The sequence below is a fragment of the Solanum verrucosum genome, unplaced genomic scaffold (genome assembly GCF_900185275.1).
Source record: "Solanum verrucosum unplaced genomic scaffold, falcon-dt-bn FXZP01000205.1, whole genome shotgun sequence".
In the NCBI taxonomy this organism is placed as follows: Eukaryota; Viridiplantae; Streptophyta; class Magnoliopsida; order Solanales; family Solanaceae; genus Solanum; species Solanum verrucosum.
In genome coordinates, this window is record NW_026019950.1 from 545,042 (window position 1) to 569,512 (window position 24,471).

Here is a 24,471-nt window from a genome sequence, read left to right on the forward strand (position 1 = left end):
TTTTTAGTTTTTTTTCTTATTTTTAATTTTTTTGTTGTGCCTTTTGCTTTTGATAAGATATGATGGTGTTCCCCCTTGCTTTTTTTTTTTGGTACCATTCCTAACTTTATTGAGAGCAGATTCTTGAAATCAACGCCCATTCTTCCAAAGGAAAAGAAAATTTGGGTCGCTTTAATAAGTTTTGATTCAACTTTGTCATTAAATTATTATACACTTCTCGACCAACAAATAAAGTTTTACTACAAAAAAGGAAAGAAATATGCTAAAATTGAAACAATTAATTGTTTGAATCCAAAAATACGTTTAAACGAAGGTATAAAAACTTTAGAAGAACTTATTGGTTAGTTCAATTTTAAAGTTTATCGGTTCAGTTTATAGATTATTGGATTGTAGATATGCTAAATTGTTGTTGAACCATTAAAATATCAATTTATCGGTTATTGTTCGTTATCAATTATCGATTTAACCATTAAGATTTCACACAAAAAAAAACTTTGAAAATGACTTTAAAATAAGGTGACAACTAACAAATCAAATGAAATAAGTTGACAGATTGCATCTTGTTCAAAGTAAATACTGACACCTTGTAGAATTATCAAAAGTCCGAGACAGTGAGAAATAAAAGTATGAAATTAAATATTAATCAAAAAAATTATAATATAAATGTAATTTATTAATATACTACTCGGCTTACCCATTAATAAAACATTCAAATGATTAAGAATCGATATCCGATATAAAAATAATCAAAACTATTACCGAATAAACCAATTACCCACTATCAATAAAGTAATAATTTTTTTCAATCCGAATTATTAATTTTGGTTCAATTTTGAACAATCCTAATCGTCATAGTGAAAACATGATGGATGAGTAGACTGTGGACTGACGCGTGTCTTTGGCATTTTAATGTGTTTTATTTATTTCCAACTAACTCTCTTTAATATAATTAGTACTATCAACTAATCAGTTATTAAGATACCAAAATATGCTCTTGGTGACGTACGTAGCGTAATTAAATGATCCTTTTTTATTTTCAGTTTTACATTTGTCAGAAATAATACAAATAAATGAAACATGCTACCAATTTTATATAGGCTCAAGAAGTGAAACATGCTACCAATTTTATAATTGTACGTCTTAGTTTGTTTTTTTTTAATAAATAAAGATAAACTTTAGTATTAAAAATTAATAAATGTTTTGCATTTGTTGAAGCATCCAGCTACAGGAATCATTTCGATGATGATAATTAATTAAAATTCTATATATGGTGGATCAGTGGCTTACAAATATTCCAATAATGTAAATAAAGGCCTCTCGAGGGTGTTGTTTGGTCCATATATGTATATTACCCTATTATTAAACATTATTATACATTAAAAGTTCAACAAAAGCACAATTATTAAGCCAACAACATCCACTCCTAAATTAATTAGGGGGACAATTTTTTTTCCTTTTATTTTCTACACTTATCGCAGTATTCCTCTACTTTCTCTTGTCCTAGCTTAATTCAAAGGCGAATCTAAAATTAGAATGTTTACATAATTATAAATCTAAATCTTTTTTATTTATTAGAGTTTAAATGAGATAACAATAGAATTTTAACTAAAGATATATTAAATTTCAATGTATCCGTACCTTTTACTCTATTTCTATTTTTGTCGATCTCTTAAAGCTATATAATTAAAGATGGACTTAACTATCGTCGAATTGAAAATGCGGATTAAATAAAACTCTTTTTCACTCTCATGTCACATGTATAGAAGTGACGTTTCCACTTGAATCTTGATCAATTGTGAAAAAAAAAGTATATTTAGGGAATTGGAATTGTAGCATGAAGGCCGTAATTTATTAATTTATTTACATTGACGATCTCAACAAACTACAAAGAACCAAAGCCGTTCAATTCTTTATAGTATATAGTTTATTTACAACTCTCACTTTCTTATATAATAAATAATAAGCATTAATAAACTCTAACCAAGTTGAGGAATTTTTTTACAAAACAACATTGCATCACGGATAAGTGGAGTACGTGACAAATTGTGCAAGTTGAAGTTTCATTAATTATTTGCAAATTACTTGGATCTCTCTTTTTGTGGACAAGATCAATGAACGAGTCTTGTAATAAGTAAAAATGATTAATTAAAATAGAAAAGATTTCTGTATATTGCTATTGTGATGATCATAATTTTATGCAGGGTGTATTAAATTAAATATGGGATCAAGTAATATGAAACACAAAAGAGAAATAAGTGTGGATAAGTAACTTTACAAATTGAGGTGCTTTGTTCAGGAATCAAGAATGACATAAAAAGGATAAGAGAAGATCTTATTGAATCACATTAAGAATTATATATATACATATATAGTATAGTATATATTTTTGGGGACAAGGAGCAATTGCTTTAACGACAAGATATGTATTTTTTGGTTAATTATTTCAACTCTTTAATTTAGAGATCCCAACAACCGCTACTAAATAATAAAATAAGAATACGTATAGACAGACATATCCTATCTATAAGAACCACTTTGTCTTGCGTATTATATATCTTGTACTTTGGTCTACTTGATCAAATGGGACGCACCAGAAATAGAATGGACAACCAAAAAATTTCATTTTTTTTTTCTAATTTAGAAAATTAAGTTTTACGCATATGTTTCACGTTAATTGTTCACTCGCTTGAATCAAACTCAATCACATTTTGAGTTTGGAGGATCATTCGTTATTCATTCTCTTGCTATTGCCTGTAGGTAGCACTACAACCAAGATATGTATTATCATATAGAAAGAGGTGAAGCATAGCGATTCATACTACTAGAAAAGTTATGCTAACCAACAAACAATACAATCATTCGATAGCTGCTAGGCACAAAAGAACATAACAAATCACGTAGATAAGCCTTTACCTTTGAGGGTGTGGATGAATAGTCGGAAGAGTCGGTCTTGAAAATCGAATTATTTTTAGAGATATCGAGATATCTGGGGTTCAAATCCCTCTCCATCCACAAAGTCATAAGTACTCGATTTGTTGCCTTATTTATAGATAAGAACGAATTTGATCGACTCGATTCAACTTAACTGATATATAGATGGAATGACCATTTGTGTTATATTTAGTTAGGACCATATCTCCCTTTTCGTCTACAACACAACTAAATCTTATTCTCACCTTTACCTCTCATATTATTAGTCTAGATTATATACAAGTGTGTTTAAGATGATATTTTTTACTTGCATACCAGACACAAAAAGATGAGAGAAAAACCAACTTACTTTTTAATAAAATATTTTCCATCGGATCAAACACACTCTAAATATGCTTTTACAAGTTGCTTGAGGAAGTTTGAACTTTCAAGTTTGGGCCTAAAAGAAGAGCTCGTTGGGCATATGGAAAACTAACGTGAGTAAACTAAGTTCATCTAATTATTCGAAACAGTCATAGTATAAAAATATGTGCACGGATATGCAATATCAGTTGAAATCATTGAATTACTAGTGGAGACAGGTATCATCTAAACTATAATTTGTTACATAATTTAAATTCATATTAAAATTAAGTAAATTTTTTAACTGTTTAACGTTATAGGCAAATAGCCTTTTGCATTACAAATCCATGAATTTTCATGGATTAGTTATCCGTACTTTAATACCAACTAGAATGTATAACTAAGTTTGCATTAGTTATAGATCGGTTGAAAAAAATGTATCAAATAAGTTACTAGTAATACATAAAACTAATACATGCAATTTTTTTTCTAATATGCTCTACCAAACGACCCCGAATTGATACAATGTCTATCAAGTAATTTAGATTCAAATTTCAAGGATAGATAGTTTGTCTTGGAAAAACAAAAGGGAAGCAATTCGCCACCAAAAATCCCCTTTCTTTGGCCCTAAAAAGGAACTCCGGTACAGTAGACTGCCGGAGAAGGAAAATAGGCTCTCTATCACAAGTTGAGATATCGGGAAAATTCAAAGAAATCACCACTTCAGCTAAAGATCGTTTTGGCTCAAGATGCATGTTGTAAGGGAAATTAGGAGTTCAATGCAAAAATATCATAGAGGCAGAGTTTTTTAATTTTTGGTTTGAGAAATTTAAGCTCCTTGTTCCTTGATCAAGTACCTTTTTCTTTTCCTTTAAAGGTAAATCAAAATCCCAGAGTTGATTTCTTTTTTCGTTATTCCATTTTATCAATTTGCCAGAGAGGGAAATATAACTAGTTAGGCGTATGACTCGTCCCACATCGGTGCTGCAACATATATGTCTGTTGTTTATAAACTGAATAACTACGACCTATAGACACGACCTTACTTGAACAGGATCTGTTCTATAGGCTCGTACCACTGTATCCTTGATTTCTAAGGAGACAGGAAACCAAGTCTGGTTGATGAAGCATGGCCATGTGATCAGAGCGTGATTAACAGCTTGCTTATGGCTCCTCGAGCTGTGGCATCAGTAGATGATCGTTCTTGAACCTTTGAGTGGTTTGAGATGGTCTCATGGTTGTCTGACAGACTCCTCATTCTTTTTGTTCCTCTTTCGTTCTCCGAATTCTCGCTGTGCTAGCTTTCCATTTCAGCACTGTTTGCTTCCATTTTGGGTCGCCATTTTTCAGCTTCTCTTCAGTGATGTTTTCTGACTGTAATTTAGAGTTCTTGGCGTTGAACGAGTAAGAAGGCTAGTAGCTAAAAAGTGACCAAGGATGATTCTCAAAGCTATTCGACATAGAGTCAAGGCTGTGATCCAAAGGCATAAAGCGAGGAGAAGTACACTTAACTCTAATGGTAGGTAAATAATATGATTGTATTGTAGTATTAGAAGACAAAATAGTCGTTGAGGTGTTTACTTACATAGTAATAAAGTTGCTAGGAAGCTTACTATTACAGTTCCGTATGTAATGGTATTTTCCACCTGAACGACTGACTCATTTTAATACAAACTGTATGTTTGGCACTGTCAAGTTTTGAATGTATGTAAATTGAGCAATAGTAATATACAGAAGTAACAATCTATGAATTGCTATCACTTGTTTTATTGCTGAAAAAGGAGGACAGAACCTACTAAGCTTTGCTTTGCATTTGGTATATCACACCCTGTTACTGATGCAAACAATCTGTACACATGCCTAACTTGTAGATGAAATATAATAGGAGAATGAACTGCAGTTTTATTACCGAGTTCCTGATAGTCAAGGACCCTTACAGAAACAAGTGAGGAAAAAACTGCCAAAAAATGGATCATGGCATATGAATCCTCAACATTTTACAGACAATACTGGGAAAAACAAACCCTTCTTCAGAATGTATTAGATTAATAAAATACACACAGGTGTGAAGCACTAATACGCAACTCACACGTCTTCATCCTTACAGCTTCGAAGCTGCATCCTTATCTAAAAACCAAACTAATTCTCCCTCGGGTGAAACCATCTGCACAGGCAGCAAATCAGAACTTTTATCATCACCTAGCGATTTATGCACTACATCTGCCTTCCCAGCACCTACTATAGCAAGCGCAATATTTGCAGAAGAGTTTATTACAGGGAATGTAAATGTAATCCTGTTCGGCGGAGGTTTTGGAGAGTCCTTGATGAAGGTGACCCACTTTTCTTTCTCATGGACAAGAGGATGCCCGGGAAATAAGGAAGCTATATGTCCGTCTGGACCCATACCCAAAAGCATTACATCAAATTTTGGAAATCCACTCTCTTTAGAGATGTCTAGAATCTTGCTCTTAACTAAGTGCCTTAGACAAGTCTCGTAATCATCTGCCGCAGCCTCTGCTGATAATGCATCATTTATGGCATACACATGACCAGCAGGAATAGGTATCTGCCAAAGAGAAAAGTAAAGGTGAGGTTAGAAGTTTGGTAGAAAGAATTAAAGATGTCAACTGAGAATAATGATGAAGTAACAGCTATCATCATTCATAATAAGATCAAACAATGTGGGCAGTTCACATGTGAAGCAAGTACTATGAGCAAATTGAAATCCAAAATGATGCCCTTGGCAGCCATGCATCACTAAACATCTTTTCTGATACGTATTGGATAATTTAGTTCACAACCATCTTTATTTAAATAGTCTGTGCTTCAGAGCTAGTCAGACTGCCAAATAAGATGTCACAACAACCCAACTTGTTCGGGATAACAAAGAGCCTTAACTGAAGGTAAGTAGGTCAACATTGAGTGCAATTCAAACCCAATTATTCATCCTTATATTAGAAGGAATTCAGCGAAGTCAACATAAAGTGTCCAACTGATCTTATCAGCAGCTCCACATGGTATTGAGTTGGGCAATTTTTGCTAAGTTTCCCAACATGCACAATTGACAATTGTGCTTAAGCTATAATTACTTTTCAGTTGATCCTCTAAACCTCAACCCCACTAAACTCTTCTAGCTACAAAAATCTCCAAATCATTTCTCATTAGGTAATCTCTACAATTGTAAATGTTTGAAGTATTTTGCTAATATTCCATCATTTTTCATAATACAAAACCCCCCACAAAAGAAAAAAGGGACCTCAGTTGTTTAAGGAGGGCTTCAGGGGTTGACAGGTTCTATAAGAAGTAATTTTCTATAAGAAGTAATTTTATATCAGAATTCTGTGAACCAAAAGCAAACTTTAATGTTTTCTAATAAAAAAGTGGATTCTGTTTATTCCAACATTTCTACAGTGCAAAGATTTTCTTTTTCATTTGTTGTTTTTACATGAATTACGTAACATCATCACTTATCTTAAGAATATGTAATCTAAAACTTATTTAACATACAGCTTCTCCGCACAGTTGGTTCCATGGTAGATATGATCATGTATACCAATTGCTTGTCTTCGTCACATATGACCAACCCCCTCCCCCCCTCCCCACAAAAAAATAAATATAAAATAAATAATATATATATGTATGTATATGTATATATATATATATATATATATAGAGAGAGAGAGAGAGAGAGAGAGAATCCACATAGGTAGAGATTGTTTCTTCCGTCCATCTTGAAGAGACTATTCAAATGACAACCCACCAACCCACACCCAAAAGATCTAAAATCCACATCCAAGTGTAGACTTACCACACTTTACTTACAAAGATGTCTTAAGTATAAAACTCGATCTGGCTAACTAGTGTTATTTTCTATCAAATAAAAAGAGAGGGGATTAGCTTTTTGTAGGAGCGGAAGATGGGCTTATCTTCACTTCCCCTTCTAAGTCAAAAAAACTAAAACTGATAAATTGGTTAATTTTTTATTTTTTTTCGAGGATAGTAACACTAATCTATATATTCACAGGGGTATACTAAATCCAAAATATGTAGTTCCCCTTCAAAAGGTATTACAAACTAATTATATTGCCGCCTATCACCACTATTTCTAACAAATAATCTAAAACGTCCAAGATATCTTCTGCTTGTACTAAAATATTCTGTTTACACCAAAAATAAAACAACACTAGATAAATTGGTTAATTTTGCAGAATAGCTTTGCACATTATTGATTGAATGTGCCAAAAGATAGGGCCAATCAACAAGGAGCTAAAGCCAAATGGCGACATCCCAAGGGGGTGAATAGGGGTATCAGTTGCAGGGCTCAAGGTTCTTACGTATACCAAGTGCTTCTCCCCTGCACCTCAGTGGTAGGTTCCGCTTACCCATAATTTGTCAAAAAGCTCCTGGCAAACACTCATTTTATCTCTAATGACAATTTTTTTTCCTTTCTCCTACCTATGAAATCTAATTACTAGTGACGGCTTCTCCTGTCATTTTAGCCCATTGCAAAGCATATGTTTCTCTCAAGTCACAATAAAAATTGTGTAATTCTCAAATGTAAACGTGAGAAAGCAAATATTGTACACCCCATAGAGGTAGAAAGGGGAAGCCATCTTTCTTTCTGCATTGCCATCTTTTACGATGTCAAATACCAGCCAAGCACCTGAGTCACCACACATTTAATCAAATAACATCGACTGCCTTTGCTCTATCCAAGAAGAGGCAGCAGTCTTTGGTTGCAGCTTACCACAAGGATCTTTACTTCCTTAAGATTTTGGAATAGTAAGGTCTGTAGATCATTAAACTGAATCTTGAGAGGTGCTTCCCTGGAAGTTTCTTCCTCGTAGATCTCATGAAACTTAAATGATTTTCGTGCTAGCACGTAATAGCAACATTTATTATTTGATCTATTGAACAGAGAGTGCACAAAATGTGTTAAAGATAAGAAATCTAATGTTGAATTACATTTTAACAGGGAACATCATATCATTTTAATTCTCACTGATACATTAGCAGGATTTCTTAATCTATGGGACTGCGGAAAAAAATATGTTTATAGTATGCATAACTTGCATTCCTTGTTACCGCTGGCCTAACGCCCTCACATAATTACTTTCTCAACTGATTTTCCCAAATATTTCATCTGGAGTTGATGACTGAGAATCTGAATAACTCTAGATGTATTCTCCATCAATACTGTGCACTTTAGTCTCTGTTCACATTTCCCCCAGCAAAACTTTTTTCTTAAGGAGATTGAGACCATCAGCATAGCTCGTAACTAGAAAAAAAGAGAACTTTTTTTATAACCTGGTGTCCGGGCACCTCTACTAATACCTAGGGGTATCTGATTGAACAAATGAGAAGAAATCACTAGTGCAATAAACCTACTGCGTCCTACATTTCGATCGGGCTAACAAGCAAAAGATCACAACAGTTGGGAAAAACAACAAATAAACAGAGGAGTGGTGAAATATAATGGGAAGAAAGCTAATGAAGAAACTACACTACACACTGAGGCAGCAGCAATAAATAAAATCAATACTTATATTGTAGGAAGGGGAGCAAATATACCTTGGATAGAAAACCATCATAAGCAAGCAAATAATTGCTGTCAGGATGATCCTTTGGAACCACTCTCTCATCGACCCAGAAAACGTGCCATTTGGACCAGTCTATTGAATCAATATATGGTGGCTCCACCAATTTCCTGCAACAAACATTAGCAATCCAAAATAATACTAGTAGAATCGAATAGAATTAATCAATGAATACCTGAGAGACTTGATAAGTGAACCACCGGAAACAACCACAGTAAAAGCATCTCTCTCTTTGCAAAATTTCTCCGATAAATCGGCAGTGTACTTCGCTAGAGCCACAGCAAGTTCCTCCTCGGAATCGTACACTTCCACTTTCGCGCTCACTCTCTCAGCCATTGATGCTTTTGTACGGCACTGAGATCTCCAGGAATTTGTACTCAACACTGAGTTTCTCCGATGCGGGTGAGAGCAAAAAAGTGGCTTTCCAGCAACAAACGATGAGGTCAACAGAATAGGTCGGCGGATAGGAGAGAATCGGGTAGGTGAGATGCGCGAGAGAACGGGAGAAGAGGAGGCTAGGCTCAGTGCACACTCTGCCATGTTACTACTATTAAATAAGAATGAAGTGACTGCTCCATCGGCGACACACAAAGAAAGAAGTTAGTCTGCTGGAGGTTTTGGGTTGGTGAGCAGCTGGGCGTGGCATTCAATGTGGTTATTGTTTTTTGTAAAATATAGAGAAAACGATCATGCTCCGTATTTTATTTATTATTATAATAATTGTGCTTAATTTAAAGAGTAACAAAAAGTAGTAATCAAATTGATTGAAATGGTGCTTAATTTGAAGAGTAACAAAAACTGTTCTTTGATTCCTTGTAATTTTAATCTCTATTTTATTAATATTTGCATAACTAATATTTCTACCTTTTTAATATTTACATAAATTTAACTCTAACTAGCTGAATTATAAATAAATTATCCATAAGTGATTACTATTGTTTGTAATATATAGAAAAAACTATCATTGATCCTTCATATATAGATGTTATGTTATTTTGGTCTTTGATATATCATATTTGATTAAAATGAAGCTTAATTTAAAGAGTAACAAGAAGTTTTTTTTTTATTCCTTAGAATGCTAAGGAATCGTTTAGTGGTTAGAATGCTATATTGGTTGATAATTTTAAAAGTTATAAAGAAATATATATTATTATTGGGAATTCACATAAATTCCACTAGTTTGGGAACTAATTACATAAATATACTTTAGTTTATAATATTATATATTTTATCAAATTTTGGTACGTTCAGATACGTTTAGATACATTGAGATGCATGAAGTCAAAATTTAATATAATTTGTTCTAGATACACTGTATCACTCTCCCCCATCTCGCTCGTATTTGTATTCTATATACATGCTAATCACATCAGATACATACAAATACATGTATCTAGTGTGATTTGTATGTATATGAGATACATAACAAATCTCACTTGCCTCTCTCCATATTTTAGTGCACATGGTAGTAAAAATACACGTATATAAGTATATCTTCCTCAATATATGGTAGGAACTTCCTCATTAGTGATAAAATACGTAATACTTCGAAAGTATATGTAATAATAGTATATATGATATAATATGTAATACTTTCAATTATGCAGTTTCTCCATTATTTTTTGCCGGATACAAGGTAGAATAACTAATACATATTTAACTATCACTCGATGAATAATTAATCTCTGCATAAAATTATACATAAATTCATCCATAACTAATCCATATATTACTAATATTTGCATAACTCTAACTAACCGGATAAAAAATAAATTATCCATTTATTAGTTTTCATACAACTTATACGACATTTAGGAGGTAGATAGAAAATAAGTTATTCATAAAATTAATATGACGTTTGGTTGATAATTTTGAAACCTACATAAATAAGATGTATAAGTTACGAAGAAATATATGTACTAGTATTTTATGGACAATAGAAGATAGAATAACTAATACATGGAGTATAAAATAATACTCCATAGATTCATTCAAAACTTATTCTTACATTACTAATATCTGCATAATTCTAACCAACTATCAAACAACTCCCGTATCTTTTACTCGTTTGGTAATTTAAGTAATGAAGGTAAAATATTCACATACACATATTACTCAATTAAGTTTAAATGTATGCATTTTTATTTTTAATTATATTGCTTGATTTAGCGTAAATAAATACTACCATTTCTACATCTAAAGCATTATTCATTAATTTGTCATATTCAAATGCAGAGGGAGGTGAATAATTACAGAATTTACACAGGTGGCAAGTGAAATTTACCCTTACATTGGCACACTCGTACGACGTCGTTCTCATCAAGGGGAAATCCTAAACCCTAAAAATCCCCCAATATAAGCTTCCTGAAGAAAAAAACCCTAATCTCCATCAGAAAGATAAGATGCAGATCTTCGTGAAAACCCTAACGGGGAAGACCATAACCCTTGAGGTTGAATCCAGCGATACCATCGACAATGTCAAAGCCAAGATTCAGGACAAGGAAGGTGAAATTCATCTGTTAAAAATTTGATCTTTTTTTGGTTTAATTTCTTCTCGTATTTGATCTATGGAACTGAAATGGTGTTCAAATGGAACTAATGAATGGATCTCAACAAATGAATTTATGGGTTCTGTATATAGGTATTCCACCGGACCAGCAGCGACTGATCTTTGCTGGTAAACAGCTTGAAGATGGGCGTACACTGGCGGATTATAATATCCAAAAAGGTCTGTGTTGGATTAACAGTTCGCAATATTAGCGATTGTTTTATTGTTTATTAACTTGCCTTTTTAATGAATTTTATTTTGTATAAAACAGAATCAACTCTGCATCTTGTCCTGAGGCTCCGAGGTGGGATCATTGAACCGTCTCTTATGGCCTTGGCCAGGAAATACAACCAAGAGAAGATGATTTGCCGCAAGTAAGCTCTACATTTAGCGCTTTGGTTTACTTATCCCTATCCCACATCAAATTATTGTTGTGTCAAGATGTATTTATTTCAGTTGAATTTAAACTCTTTAAGATGGTCTGAACAAGAATGTTTTTGTGTTAAAATCACAGTCCTTTATGAATGCGTACTTAGATTGCATTTGGGTGTCAATGTCTTGACCTTTACTTAGGTTGCATTTGGATGTCCATGTCCTGACCTTTTCCACTGATGGTTAATAAAAAACTTCCAACACGGTGATTAAATGGATAGAAGGCTAAAAATGGTGGATGGGAAGTTGTGAGTTGGGTTTAGTCCAAAAAAAACATCTCTGGTGCAACACCTTGAACACGAAACTAACAATATTAGTAGCTGTTTTCTCTCTGATTCTAGCTTGCACACTTTGAGTTGTGTGCTTCGGTTAAAGGAAAATTAAGGTTTTTGGAAGGCATCTAATGTGTGAAAATCTACCAAATATTATCAACTGCTATCAACCCTGTTTCTAGATCCTCCACTATACCAATTTACACATTTATGTTCTAATATTATTTTACCACACGGGGCGGGTTAGCATGAGAAGGTGCTTAGTATATGGTGTACTGACATATGTATTCATTTGAAATGGTAATTTGGTATACCGGAAGTGTGTTGTTTGCTCAAGATTCTGTTGAACACGTCCATTTTCTCTTCAGTTATTATTGTATCATTTGAGGGTCACATGTATCCAGAACTCCAGCTTAATCATGTTTTTTTCTGCAGGTGCTATGCCCGTTTGCATCCTCGTGCTGTGAACTGCAGGAAGAAGAAATGCGGTCACAGCAACCAGGTAACTTGAGAATTTTCTGCAAGATTTGTATCATGTATGTTGTTGAACTCGACTCCATACACTAAACTGTTTCTTTTGTTACTTGCTTTGCAGTTGAGGCCAAAGAAGAAGATCAAGTAGACAGTCGGTTGCATTTCCTGTGGAGATGTTATGCCAATCACATGATTTTGTAGTTCTTTTGCTTAGTTCACATTTTGGTGGATCTATTGTTGTCTGTTTAACTGCGGCACATTTGTTTAGACCCCAGTTCCATTTACAAAAAGAATTTAGTGCTCTTTTGAGTTTGTTATGATTATGGGCTGTGTTTGTTTTCTTTATTTTCGATTAAGTATTGTTGGTTCTTTGGTTGGCGGGTTTTCTGTTATTACCAGCAGTCGGCATATCTCGAATGTTGTGATCCTACTCTCTTAGCCTTGAGACAAAGGATCTAAAAATTTACCTCCGGTGAATAGGATATAAATTACACCTTTGCACAAAGCTACCTTGCAGATATATTGAGAATATGCATTTTCGAAGAGCAAATGTGTACATTGTTATCCTTTAGCTCGAATATTGCCTTCTATAAGTATATCTTCCTAAACATATCTATTATTTGGAGAAGTTGTCACTTTGTCTGAAATACGTTTTGGATCATCTTCTGTGGAGAATCAAGAGCTGCGTATTCTAATTGGAGCAATTCATCAGAACTGAGTTGCCAACCAAGGGCTCCTAGGTTCTCTTCAGTTTGTTTTACAGACTTGACTCCAGGGATAGGAATTGTACCCTTGCATATACACCAGTTGATAGCTACCTGCATTGCGACGTTATGTTAATAGCTATACCTCTTACCCGGTGATTTCAAGGTGCTAAGTTCAAAGGGAGTAAGTATTAGTGAAGTGAAACTATACGTTTACCTGTGGTATTGTTTTCCGACGTCTTTGAGCTATTTCTCTCAGTGAGGTAAGTAGAGGCTCCAATCCAGGCAGAATTTGTCTAAAGAGAAATCCCCTACAAGTGATGTTTTACGTTGAGATAAGTATCAAATAATCGTGTGAACTGTACTTGCTCGTTTACTAGTAAGAAAAATTCAACTTGGGAAGAAATTGAGTGTGTATACCTTGGCCCAGGTGGAAGATTAGAGGGCGTATATTTACCAGTGAGCATACCAAGACCCAGAGGACTGTATGCTATGACCCGTATGCCTAGTGAATCACATATATTTTTTATCTCCATCTGATCACTTCCCATACTCAGCAATGAAAATTGTACCTGATGTTGGAGAGTTCACTGGCTTAAGATTGTCACACCAAAGCAAGCAATGATTCGAATTAATTCAAAAAATAATTTGGTCATATGGAACTTGATGACCACTAACGATGTTTGAACATTAGAGATGATTCTCTCTTTCTTTGGATGACATGTGATATCAAGGCTATCTTGTGTGTCCTCGATGAATATGGGATACATGCTACCTCCTACTAGCACAGGTACGTACCAGATAAGTCAGTCCCATTAGAGGCAATTCATTTTCTTAGACTAACCAAAAGTAATGCATATTCGGTTTTTGACACTTTTAAACAACAGAGCATCCCACACTCTGTTAAAGAAAGGTAACTGCATACGTAATAGTAAAGTAGGAAGAAGACTCAGCACCTGGGCTGAGCGCAAGGGTACTCCTCGGTCATCAAGATATTTGTGTATTTTCAGCAGCTGCTTTGGTCCATAGTTGCTCACTCCTACTGCACGAACTAAACCCTTCACGAGATGGAAACATTGTAATTTGATTTTATCCATAGGTGATGATAAAGACCAGATTTAGCAGAGTCATTTAAGAGTGACAGAATAACACCAAAAATATAAATCTCCCTCACACAAATGCATGCGAATCCAAATAAATACTTTTAGTTAATAGTATTAGTAACCTTGTCATACATGGCAACTAAACCATCCCAAAGAGCTCGTTCCTGCAAAGGTGCATAATTTGCAGTTGACCAGTGCAATTGTCCTATTCCAATTTGCTCAATTTGCATCCTATCCAGAGAAGACCTGTCACAAAGTTCTGTTTAACACAATCATCTTGTTGCTTCATAAGAATCAGCTAAATTATGAACCTAACGTTTTTCTTAAAAGTTTGTTGTAGTTCACTTCTGACAAACATGTAGTAATTCTTATCAAAAGAAAATTCTACAATAGGTATTTTTTCCCCATATTACTGGAGTTAAATATTCTGATTATCAGTATGTTCAGAAGAAATGAGGATGAACAGTACTTGCAAGCATTCACAAATTGTCCAGGTGTTAGGCGCCATGGGTATGCTGCAAATTTTGTTGCAATAACAATGTCATTCTTTACTTGCTTGTCTCCTGAAAACATGATAAGTTAAAAACTTAGAAAATGTATGCAGACCTTACCCCTACGTTTGTGGTCTTGTGGAGGGTGGCCTAGACCAATGGCGTAGCTACATGGATTGGACATCCTTCGTCAAAAAAAATAATACCGTATATACAAGTTAAGTAATACACGAAATGATTAAATAGCGTGTATTGGTCACCCTTAACACAACAATGCTATTGCAGCCTAATGGTTTCAGACGCTTGTAATGAGGCAATGCTTGTGTGTTTGACTCTCACTAGTAGCAAATGTTTTTTCCACTTTTTGGAAAGAGTTTTTGTAGTGCTATTTCTGAACACCATTTGTGAAATTCCTGGCTCCGCTAATGGCCTAGACACCATGGTTATAAAAAGAAAATGTATCAAATTGGTTATTCAAAACTTCCTAATGCTGCCTGTGAAATGTTCAAAAGCAAGAATTGGTTTATTTTCCTAATGACAGAGTTTCCAAACATGAATATATATAGGGATTACTTTTAATGAGAAACAAGAACAAAGCAATGTGACCTGGAAACTGGCGAATGAATTTTCCAAGAAGTTTCTCACTTTGTCCATTTAACTTTCCAGTCCCATAAGAATCAGCCGTATCAAATAGATTAATACCATTTTCCACAGCAAGATTGAAAGTCTGCTGAAGTTCAGAGTCCATGGAATCTTGATAACCCCAGAGAAGCTGATTGCCCCATGCCCAAGTACCAAACCCCATTGGAGATACTGTCAAAGGTCCCATCTTTACCTGTAAATTCAACTCAATTAACCTTTATAAACTTGAAATTCGTGCAGCTGAGCAAAAGGAGATGAAACGAAAAATACCTTTTGCCATGGCCAGAAACGGGGAATTTTGAGGGATTTGAAAACAGAGGAAGATGGAAGAGAATCACTTGTAGAATTGCTGCATCTCATGTTGAAAGCAATGGATTTTGAAGCTGAGAGGCAGAGAGCCATTGCTTCTAGGTGAGGAAGACAACCTTTGGATAAATTTTCAGATCAAAACGTATAAAAAAATTAAAAACAAAAAAAGGAAAAAGAAAAATCAAAAGGTATTAAAAATTTAAATTTATAGACTAAAATAAAAATAAAAATGACGGCTGTGGGATTTGAACCCACGCCCTTTCGGACTAGAGCCTAAATCTGGCGCCTTAGACCACTCGGCCAAACCGTCGTTGTATGAAATAATATAACTTCTAATTTAATTTATAACTTTGAATACTTTTTATTTTTATTTTTAATTTGTGTTTTTAGTCTCTTAATATTGATGACAAAGTGAGAATTTAGTCAGATATGATATCTGATAAATCAGTTAATCTTTAATTAGTTTGACATATTTTGATCCTAATTTTTGCGAATCTTTATAAATTTAACAAACTATTAAGCACTACATTATTTAATTACTGGAATTTATGTTAAATTATATATTTGCTACCATGCTATTTCATAATTGGGATAATAAAATTCTAGTTAAATAGTCTACACGTTTCTTTTGCATAGAGATCAAAATATTACATTTTAATTAATTGAAGTTTTAATTAAGTTAGACAACAATCATTAGGAACAAAACTAGAATTTATCTTTCTTTATCCCCATGGTTTCTATTGTTGAATCTTTCTCAAGTGAATTTACTCAATTGTGAAAAAACGTCAGCAAATTGGTAGAGATACTTACATGTGTCTCTACTCTAGTGGTGTTACTATTAATCTGCTTAATTAACAGTTGTCTTAAACTTGATAAATAACTCTACCTCCAGTCACACAAAATTACCTTCAAATATCCTATGTAATACTCCATTCGTTTTAAAAAAGAATGACCTAGTTTCCTTTTCAGTCTGTTTTAAAAAAAAATGACCCCTTTCTTTTTTGGGCAACACTTTAACTTCAATTTTTCACGTGACATGTTTAAGACCACAAGATTAAATGACATTTTGGTATATATTTGACATAACTTTAATTTATAACCACAAGATTAAAAAGTCTTCTTTCTTTTCTTAAACTCCGTTCCAAGTCAAACTAGGCCATTATTTTTTAAACGGAGGGGATATGTAGTAGGCAATTTGACTATGGTCACACAACAAGAAAAAGAGGTTTTTTTTTTCTTTTTCAGAAGAATCTTTGGATCAATCATAAAGTTATTTTTATGTGACTTATATGTTACAGATTCAAGCAATGGAATCTATATTTACAATCGAGGCTTTTTCCATGGTGAATACATGAGAAATAATTGTTATAAACATGATTTTCCAATCCTAACGAATACTCATTGAAATATTGAGAATAGTCACTAAACATTTTTCAGTAGGAAATTACAATAGGAAAATTGTGATATTTTGGTAGTAAATCAATCGTTGATGCTTGTGTTCAGTGGCAAAGCCACATATACTTTTGTCGGAAATTATTATCTCCTGTATTCAAGTTAGTCAAAAATACAGAAATAGAAAAAAGATGAAATATACATAATGCTTTTAATCCGAGTCCACAGAAATCACTGTGTTTCCTTAAGATATTTAATCCCCTCACTGTACTCGAGGTTGCAGATTAATCCCTCCCAAGATAAAACGGATTAACCTGTTAGAGAAGTAGCGGTACATCAAACTTCAATAATTTCAGCGAACGCAAGAACAACAACAAGAACACACACAGACTCACTCGATCGACAATTTTGTTTATGTAAGAAAATGTATGCAGAGAGGAAAAAATTTTAGTGTTGAAAAACGGAAAAAACATCTCTATTTATAGCCATTTACAGCAAGGAATGCGTCTGTTCATACCAATTTTTTCCAGAACGTTATGTCTTTTGGGAAAAATAACGACTTTTCGGAAGGAACAAGTCTCTTCAGAACGTTATTACCGTTGCACATGAATTTCAAATAAATTTCGTTGCGCCAAATTAATTCTGTAATTTAACTAACATTCTGAATTGATTTATAAGAGAAAAGAAATGAATTAACAAGATTGATTAAATAAATTTGTCCAAAAATATTATCAATCAATCATATCATTTGCCAAATCCAAATCCAAAACCAAAGCTGAAGTCGAAGCCAAAGCTGAGGCCGAGGCCGAGCGAGCGACGACGACGGCGCGAGGGGAACCTTCTTCTTAACCCTTTAAGAACTAAATGAAGTGTTTCCTAATATAAGGACAACAATTTCCTTTCTTCTACCAATATGGTAAAAATGACTTTTCATTTGCACTTTGCAATGACTTTTTATTTTCCCTCCAAAATTGGTTCCCCTACTTTCATTGGTTCTTCCTCTTTTCATTTTCTCTTTTTATTTCCCATTCACACCTTGCTAAACAAAACCTAACAATCACCCACATGAATGGGGAATGACTATAGTTAAAACATATGCATGAAAAACTTGTGTGTCTTGTAAGTAAGGGTTAATTGCATCTGGATAAGTAGGTTTCCCTTTAAACTTTCTGTAGTAAACATATATCGGATATACTCGATCAATCGGTAGATTTGATATCTTTGAACCGTCAAGCTTTGGTGTATACCTAGACAACATAAGTCACACAATCAACCCTTGAACTGTTTTTGGTTCTCATTGTTTTGTTCGTTTCAGCCATGAACACATCTCGGTTAATAAGTGCTTAGAGAACTGGCCTTACCGGATTCTCCGTGAAGCGACTTACACTTCACACTTACATAGGTGGTTTCTAACTGTGTTATCCTGTAGATACACTATTTGATATTCCTTGTATCAAACTTAGAAACCATTAAAAAGTCCTTATGCCTTTATCCTAGTTACTGAACATTGTCTCATCATGAGAATGGACCATAAAATAAGTTTTGACAATGTTGAACTGTCATCTATGACTTTGTTTGATCTCCTTGAACCTAGATCTTGGGATCTCCTGTCTTCTAGGTAGAGTTACCGCCACGATGACTTGTTCTCGGCCATAGTCCCATTCCCGTCGATGATCTCTCAACTCCCTCTCTAGTGAGGCCTTTTGTAAGTGGATCCGACACATTATCCTTTGACTTTACATAGTCAATTGTGATAATTCCACTAGAGAGTAGTTGTCTAACAGAGTTATGTCTTCGTCTTATGTGACGAGACTTCCCGTTATACATAACACTTCCAGCCCTTCCTATTGCAGCTTGACTATTGCAGTGTATGCATATAGGGGCCATTGATTTGGGCCAAAACGGAATATCTTTTAAGAAATTCCGGAGCTATTCAACTTCTTCACCTGCCTTGTCTAAGGCGATAAATTCAGACTCCATTATATAGCAAGCTATACATGTTTGTTTGGATGACTTCCAAGATATTGTTCCTCCACCAATAGTGAAAACATATCCACTTGTAGATTTCGTTTCAGTTGACCCAGTAATCCAATTTGTATCACTATATCCTTCAAGAACTGCTGCATATTTGTTGTAGTGCAAATCATAGTTTTGAGTGTCTTCTAAGTACCCCAAAACTCTTTTCATTGCTAACCAATGATTTGATTGGGATTACTTGTGTATCGACTCAGTTTACTTATAACGCAGACTATGTCTAGTCATGTACAATTCATGACATACATCAAACTTCCCAATACTCTGGCGTAATCCAATTGAGACTGACTTTCACCTTTATTCTTAGCAAGATTAAGGTTCATATCAATTGGGGTCTTTGCCTTTTTGAAATTCAAATACTTCAACTTTTCAAGTACCTTTTGAATATAATGAGATTAAGACAATGCTAGACCGTTAGAAGTTTTGTGAATCTTTATTTCCAATATCAAATCGGCTACTCTTAGATCTTTCATATCAAACTTACTAGCAAGCATACGCTTAGTAGATTTAATATTTGCAATGTCCTTGCTTAATTTCAACATGTCATCCACATATAGGTATATAATGACTTCCTGATTCGGAGTGTCTTTAGTGTAAATACATTTATCACACTCATTGATCATAAATTCATTTGACAACATGTTTTAATCAAATTTTGCATGCCATTGTTTCGGTGCTTGTTTTAGTCCATAAAGTGACTTAACAAGTTTGCATACTTTATTTTCTTTGTCGGGAACTACGAAGCCCTCAGGCTGTTCCATGTAGATCTCTTCCTCCAGCTCTCCATTTAAGAAGGCAGTTTTCACATCCATTTGATGGATTTCAAGACCGTATACTGTAGCTAGGGCAATTAACATCTGAATTGATGTAATCCTAGTCACTGGCGAGTATGTGTCAAAATAATCAAGACTTTCTTTCTATCTAAGGCCTTTGATAACAAGTCTTGCTTGATATTTGTCAATAGTTCCATCATCTTTCATCTTCTTTTTGAAGATCCATTTTGAACCCAAGGGTTTGTTCCCTAGGAGAAGATCAACCAACTCCCAGGTATGATTGTTTAAGATTGATTCAATCTCACTATTGACAGCCTCCTTCCAAGAGGTTGAGTCGCTAGACAATATCGCTTCCTTGAATATTTGAGTCTTACTTTCAAGAAGGAATGCTACAAAATCAGATCCAAATGAAGTAGCTGTCCTTTGACGTTTACTGCGTCATGGACTCTCTTAATTGATTTCATTCTCTTTTGGTTCTTCTCGAGGTTGTTTAAACCCCCCCCCCACTAGATGACTCAAGTCTAGTTTTATACGGATAGATATGTTCAAAAAATTCTACATTATTTGATTCCATTACCGTATTATCATGAATATCCGGATGTTCGGACTTATGAACCAAAAATCGACATGCCTTACTATTTGTGGCATATCCAATGAATACACAATCCACAGCCTTAGGCCCTATTTTCACTCTCTTAGGTATAGGAACCTGAACCTTGGCAAGACACTCCCACACTTTGAAATATTTCAAGTTGGGTTTTCCACCTTTCCATTTCTCATATGGAATAATATGTGTCTTCGTATGAGGCACTCTATTGAGTATTCAATTTGCTGTAAGGATAGCCTCCCCCCACAAGTTTTGTGGTAAACCTGAACTAATAAGTAAGACATTCATCATTTCCTTTAAAGTTCGGTTTTTTCTTTCCGCAATTTCATTAGATTGTGGAGAGTAATGATGGGTTGTTTGATGGATTATTCCATTTTTCAAACATATTTCTGCAAATGGAGATTCATATTCTCCACCTCTATCACTTCTGATCATTTTGATATTTCTATCCAACTGATTTTTTCAACTTCAGTTTTATATAGCCTAAATTCATCCATTGCTTCATCCTTACCATTTAGCAAATAGACATTACAATATTTAGTTTTGTCAATAAAAAATATGAAATACTTTTTTCCACCACGTTGGTGTTGACTTCATGTCACAAATGTCAGTGTGAATCAGTTATAAGGGATATGAATTCCTTGCAACAGATTTATAAGGATACTTAGCATACTTAGATTCAACGCAAACTTGACATTTTGATTTATTGCACTCAAATTTAGGCAAAACATTTAAGTTAATCAGTTTTCGCAAGGTTTTGTTATTAACGTGTCCTAAACGTTCATGCCATAAACATTTAGACTCAAGCAAGTAAGAAGAAGCAGAATCTTTATTCATATCAACTACAATTACATTGAGTTTAAAAAGGCCCTCAGTGAGGTAACCTTTTTCTACATACATCTCATTCTTACTTACTACAACTTTATCAGAAATAAATACACATTTGAATCCATTCTTAGTCAGAACTGGTATAGAAACTAAGTTCTTTCACAATTTCGGAACATACGAGACCCTGTTCAAAGTCACCACGTTGCCTGATGTCATCTTTAGGAGGATCTTGCCAATTCCTTTCACCTTTGCAATAACGGAATTTTCCATAAACAATTTCTCGTCTGTAGGTGCTGGAGTATATGATGCAAATAATTCTTTGTTGGCACAAACATGACATGAGGCACCAAAATCTATAAACCATTCTCTTGGATTTTCAACCAAGTTGCATTTTGAAAGCATTGCACAAAGATCGTCCATCTCTCCTTTGGATTCAGCTAAATTTGTTTGATCCTTCTTCTTGTCCTTCTTGGGGCCCCTACATTCAGTAGCCGTATGACCACGTTTGCCACAGTTGAAAGAACTTCCATTGAATTTCTTCTTAGGAGGATTGCTCTTTGGACCAGATGATTTCTTTCTTTTCTTTGATTTTGTGGGATCTTCTTCAACAATATTTACTCTAGATATTGCTGAATTACCACGTGACCTCTTTTTTGCGGCCTTGTTGTCTTCTTCGATTCTCATCCTTACCATGAAATCTTCAACAGTCATCTCCTTGCATTTATGTCTCAAGTAGTTTTTGAAGTCATTCCACAATGGAGGTAACTTCTCAATAATGGCAGCCACTTGAAAAACATCATTCACAATCAATCCTACATTAAAGATTATGTGAGTATTAAAAATAAACTTAATATTTCCAACATAGGTATTAAATAAATTTATACCTTCAGCAAGAAGATCATGGATTATGACCTGCAATTCTTGAACTTGGGTGACGACGGTTTTACTATCTATCATCTTATAGTCCAGAAACTTTGTCATAATAAACTTCTTCATTCCGGCATCCTCTGTTTTGTACTTCTTTTCTAAAGCATCATAGAGTTCTTTTGAGGTTATAACATTACTATACACATTGTACAGATCATCTTGCAGGCCACTCAGAATATAATTTTTACACAAAAAATCAGAATGTGTCCATGCCTCTGTTACCAAGAATCGTTCTTTAGGCGGAGTTTCATCCGACATAACAGGAACCTTCTCATTAATGAACCTCTGCAGACTCAACGTAGTCAGATAAAAGAACATATTTTGCTGCCATCTCTTGAAGTCGACACTAGAAAACTTTGCAGGTTTCTCAGCCGGTGCTAGGGCAAAAATTGAACGATTGTGTGCAACCGATGTTGTTGCAACACTTACTGTTCCAGCATTTACTTGACTTGAATTAGTCATTTTTCTGTCACAAATGGCAGACAATTTTAGTAAGTGAAATACTAACAGTAAAGAATAAATCCTTACACGGACTGTTTCCAATTTAATGATAAAGTTTTTATGTTCTTTTAATCGTTAATCGAATGAATTTTAAAAAATTCAAACATAGTAGAAAACCATAAAGGTTTTAATCTCCAGAAACCTCAAATACAGAAACTATTAAATTTCTTAAGATTGTTATCTCCTGTATTCAGGTTAGTAAAAAATACAGAAACAGAAAATATATGAAATAAACAGAATGCTTTTAATCCGAGTCCACAGAAATCAATGTGTTTCCTTAAGAAATTTTATCCTCTCACTGTACTCGAAGTTGCAGATTAATTATTCACAAGATAAAACAGATTAACCTGTTAGAGAAGTAGCGGTACATCAAACTTCAATAACTTCAGCGAACGCAAGAACAGCAACAAGAGCACACATAGATTGAGTCGATCGACAATTTTATTTATGTAAGAAAATGTATGCAGAGAGAAAAAAAATTTAGTGTTGAAAAACGGAAAAAAAACATCTCTATTTATAGCTATTTACAACAAGGAATGCGTCTGTTCAGACAATTTTGTTCAGACCCGTTTTTTCTAGAACGTTGTGTCTTTTGGGAAAAATAATGACTTTTTGGAAGGAACAAGCCCCTTTAGAACGTTATTACCGTTGCACATGAATTTCAAATAAATTTCGTTGCGCCAAATTAATTATGTTATTTTACTATCATTCTGAATTAATTTATAAGAGAAAATAAATGAATTAACAAGATTGATTAAATAAATTCCTTCAAATCCAAATCCAAATCCAAGCCGAGGCCGAGCGGCGACGATGGCGCGAGGATGCACCTTCTTCTTAACCCTTTAAGAACTAAAGGAAGTGTTTCCTATTATAAGAATAACAATTTCCTTTCTTCAACCAATATGGTAAAAATGACTATTCATTTGCACTTTGCAATGACATTTTTAATTTTCCCTCCAAAATTGGTTTCCCCACTTTCATTGGTTCTTCCTCTTTCCATTTTTCTCTTTTTATTTCCCATTCACACCTTGCTAAACTAAATCCAACAAAAATTACACTATGTACGAAGCTAGGTAATTTATTTTTTATGTATATATCACGTATTAACATTCCTTGGCTTCTACTTGCGTTGGTATATAATACAACCAATTCTACAGCTCTTAGAGTGCGATTCTTTCTCGATTCCTATGCTAACGTGCAGGGGCGGATCTATGAAGGGCCTTGGGGGTGCCACGCCACCCCCGAACTTCGACGGAAACTCTATATATACATAGGTATATATACATAATATTTATATACATATAAAGCGTGCCACCCACAGAACAAAATTGGCTTGTGGTGCCATGGTAGGAGGGCAACTTTAGAAGGTTGAGGTTGCGGGTTCGAATCCCATTTGAACCTATTTTTTTGAAAAAATGCTGCTGACGTTTTTAAGTAAAAAAAAAAGGCCCCAAGCCCCTTTTTTTAAAGGAAAACAGCTGCACATTATTTTTATTTTTTTATAATTGTTATTGACGTTTTTAATTTAATCGAATATAAAATTAATTTAATCGATAAGTTTATT

The 24,471-nt window shown here is 34.2% G+C and overlaps 3 protein-coding genes, 1 long non-coding RNA gene and 2 other non-coding genes across 6 annotated transcripts in view; 2 read left to right on the top strand and 4 right to left on the bottom strand.

Annotated features, from left to right (window-relative positions):
- LOC125813770 (ubiquitin-60S ribosomal protein L40) overlaps positions 1-12,941 on the top strand; it is a 275,584-nt gene extending 262,643 nt beyond the window's left edge. The window contains exons 2-6 of the mRNA XM_049493240.1: positions 11,271-11,375; positions 11,512-11,598; positions 11,690-11,792; positions 12,558-12,624; positions 12,718-12,941. Coding sequence (XP_049349197.1) covers positions 11,273-11,375; positions 11,512-11,598; positions 11,690-11,792; positions 12,558-12,624; positions 12,718-12,744 — 387 coding nt within the window. The 5' untranslated portion in view covers positions 11,271-11,272 and the 3' untranslated portion in view covers positions 12,745-12,941. The remainder of the gene's footprint in view (positions 1-11,270; positions 11,376-11,511; positions 11,599-11,689; positions 11,793-12,557; positions 12,625-12,717) is intronic.
- LOC125813787 (uncharacterized) overlaps positions 1-24,471 on the bottom strand; it is a 193,651-nt gene that overhangs the window by 107,104 nt on the left and 62,076 nt on the right. The gene's annotated exons all lie outside the window — the stretch shown is intronic.
- LOC125814050 (small nucleolar RNA U3) lies at positions 4,310-4,525 on the top strand. Its single transcript, XR_007442103.1, has one exon. It is a non-coding gene; the product is annotated as a small nucleolar RNA U3 (small nucleolar RNA).
- Positions 5,155-9,577, bottom strand: LOC125813752 (probable 6-phosphogluconolactonase 4, chloroplastic). The gene is made up of 3 exons (XM_049493219.1): positions 9,046-9,577; positions 8,845-8,980; positions 5,155-5,839 (listed from the first exon to the last, which is right to left on the bottom strand). The coding sequence occupies exons 1-3, from the start codon at positions 9,408-9,410 to the stop codon at positions 5,375-5,377; spliced, it is 966 nt and encodes a 321-aa protein (XP_049349176.1). The 5' UTR covers positions 9,411-9,577; the 3' UTR covers positions 5,155-5,374.
- Positions 13,143-15,980, bottom strand: LOC125813748 (pyridoxal reductase, chloroplastic). Its single transcript, XM_049493214.1, has 8 exons — positions 15,807-15,980; positions 15,501-15,729; positions 14,873-14,966; positions 14,526-14,649; positions 14,257-14,358; positions 13,721-13,872; positions 13,518-13,611; positions 13,143-13,414 (listed from the first exon to the last, which is right to left on the bottom strand). Exons 1-8 carry the CDS (start codon positions 15,936-15,938, stop codon positions 13,229-13,231), a joined length of 1,113 nt encoding a protein of 370 aa, XP_049349171.1. The 5' UTR covers positions 15,939-15,980; the 3' UTR covers positions 13,143-13,228.
- On the bottom strand, positions 16,076-16,155 carry TRNAL-UAG (transfer RNA leucine (anticodon UAG)). The gene has a single exon. It is a non-coding gene; the product is annotated as a tRNA-Leu (tRNA).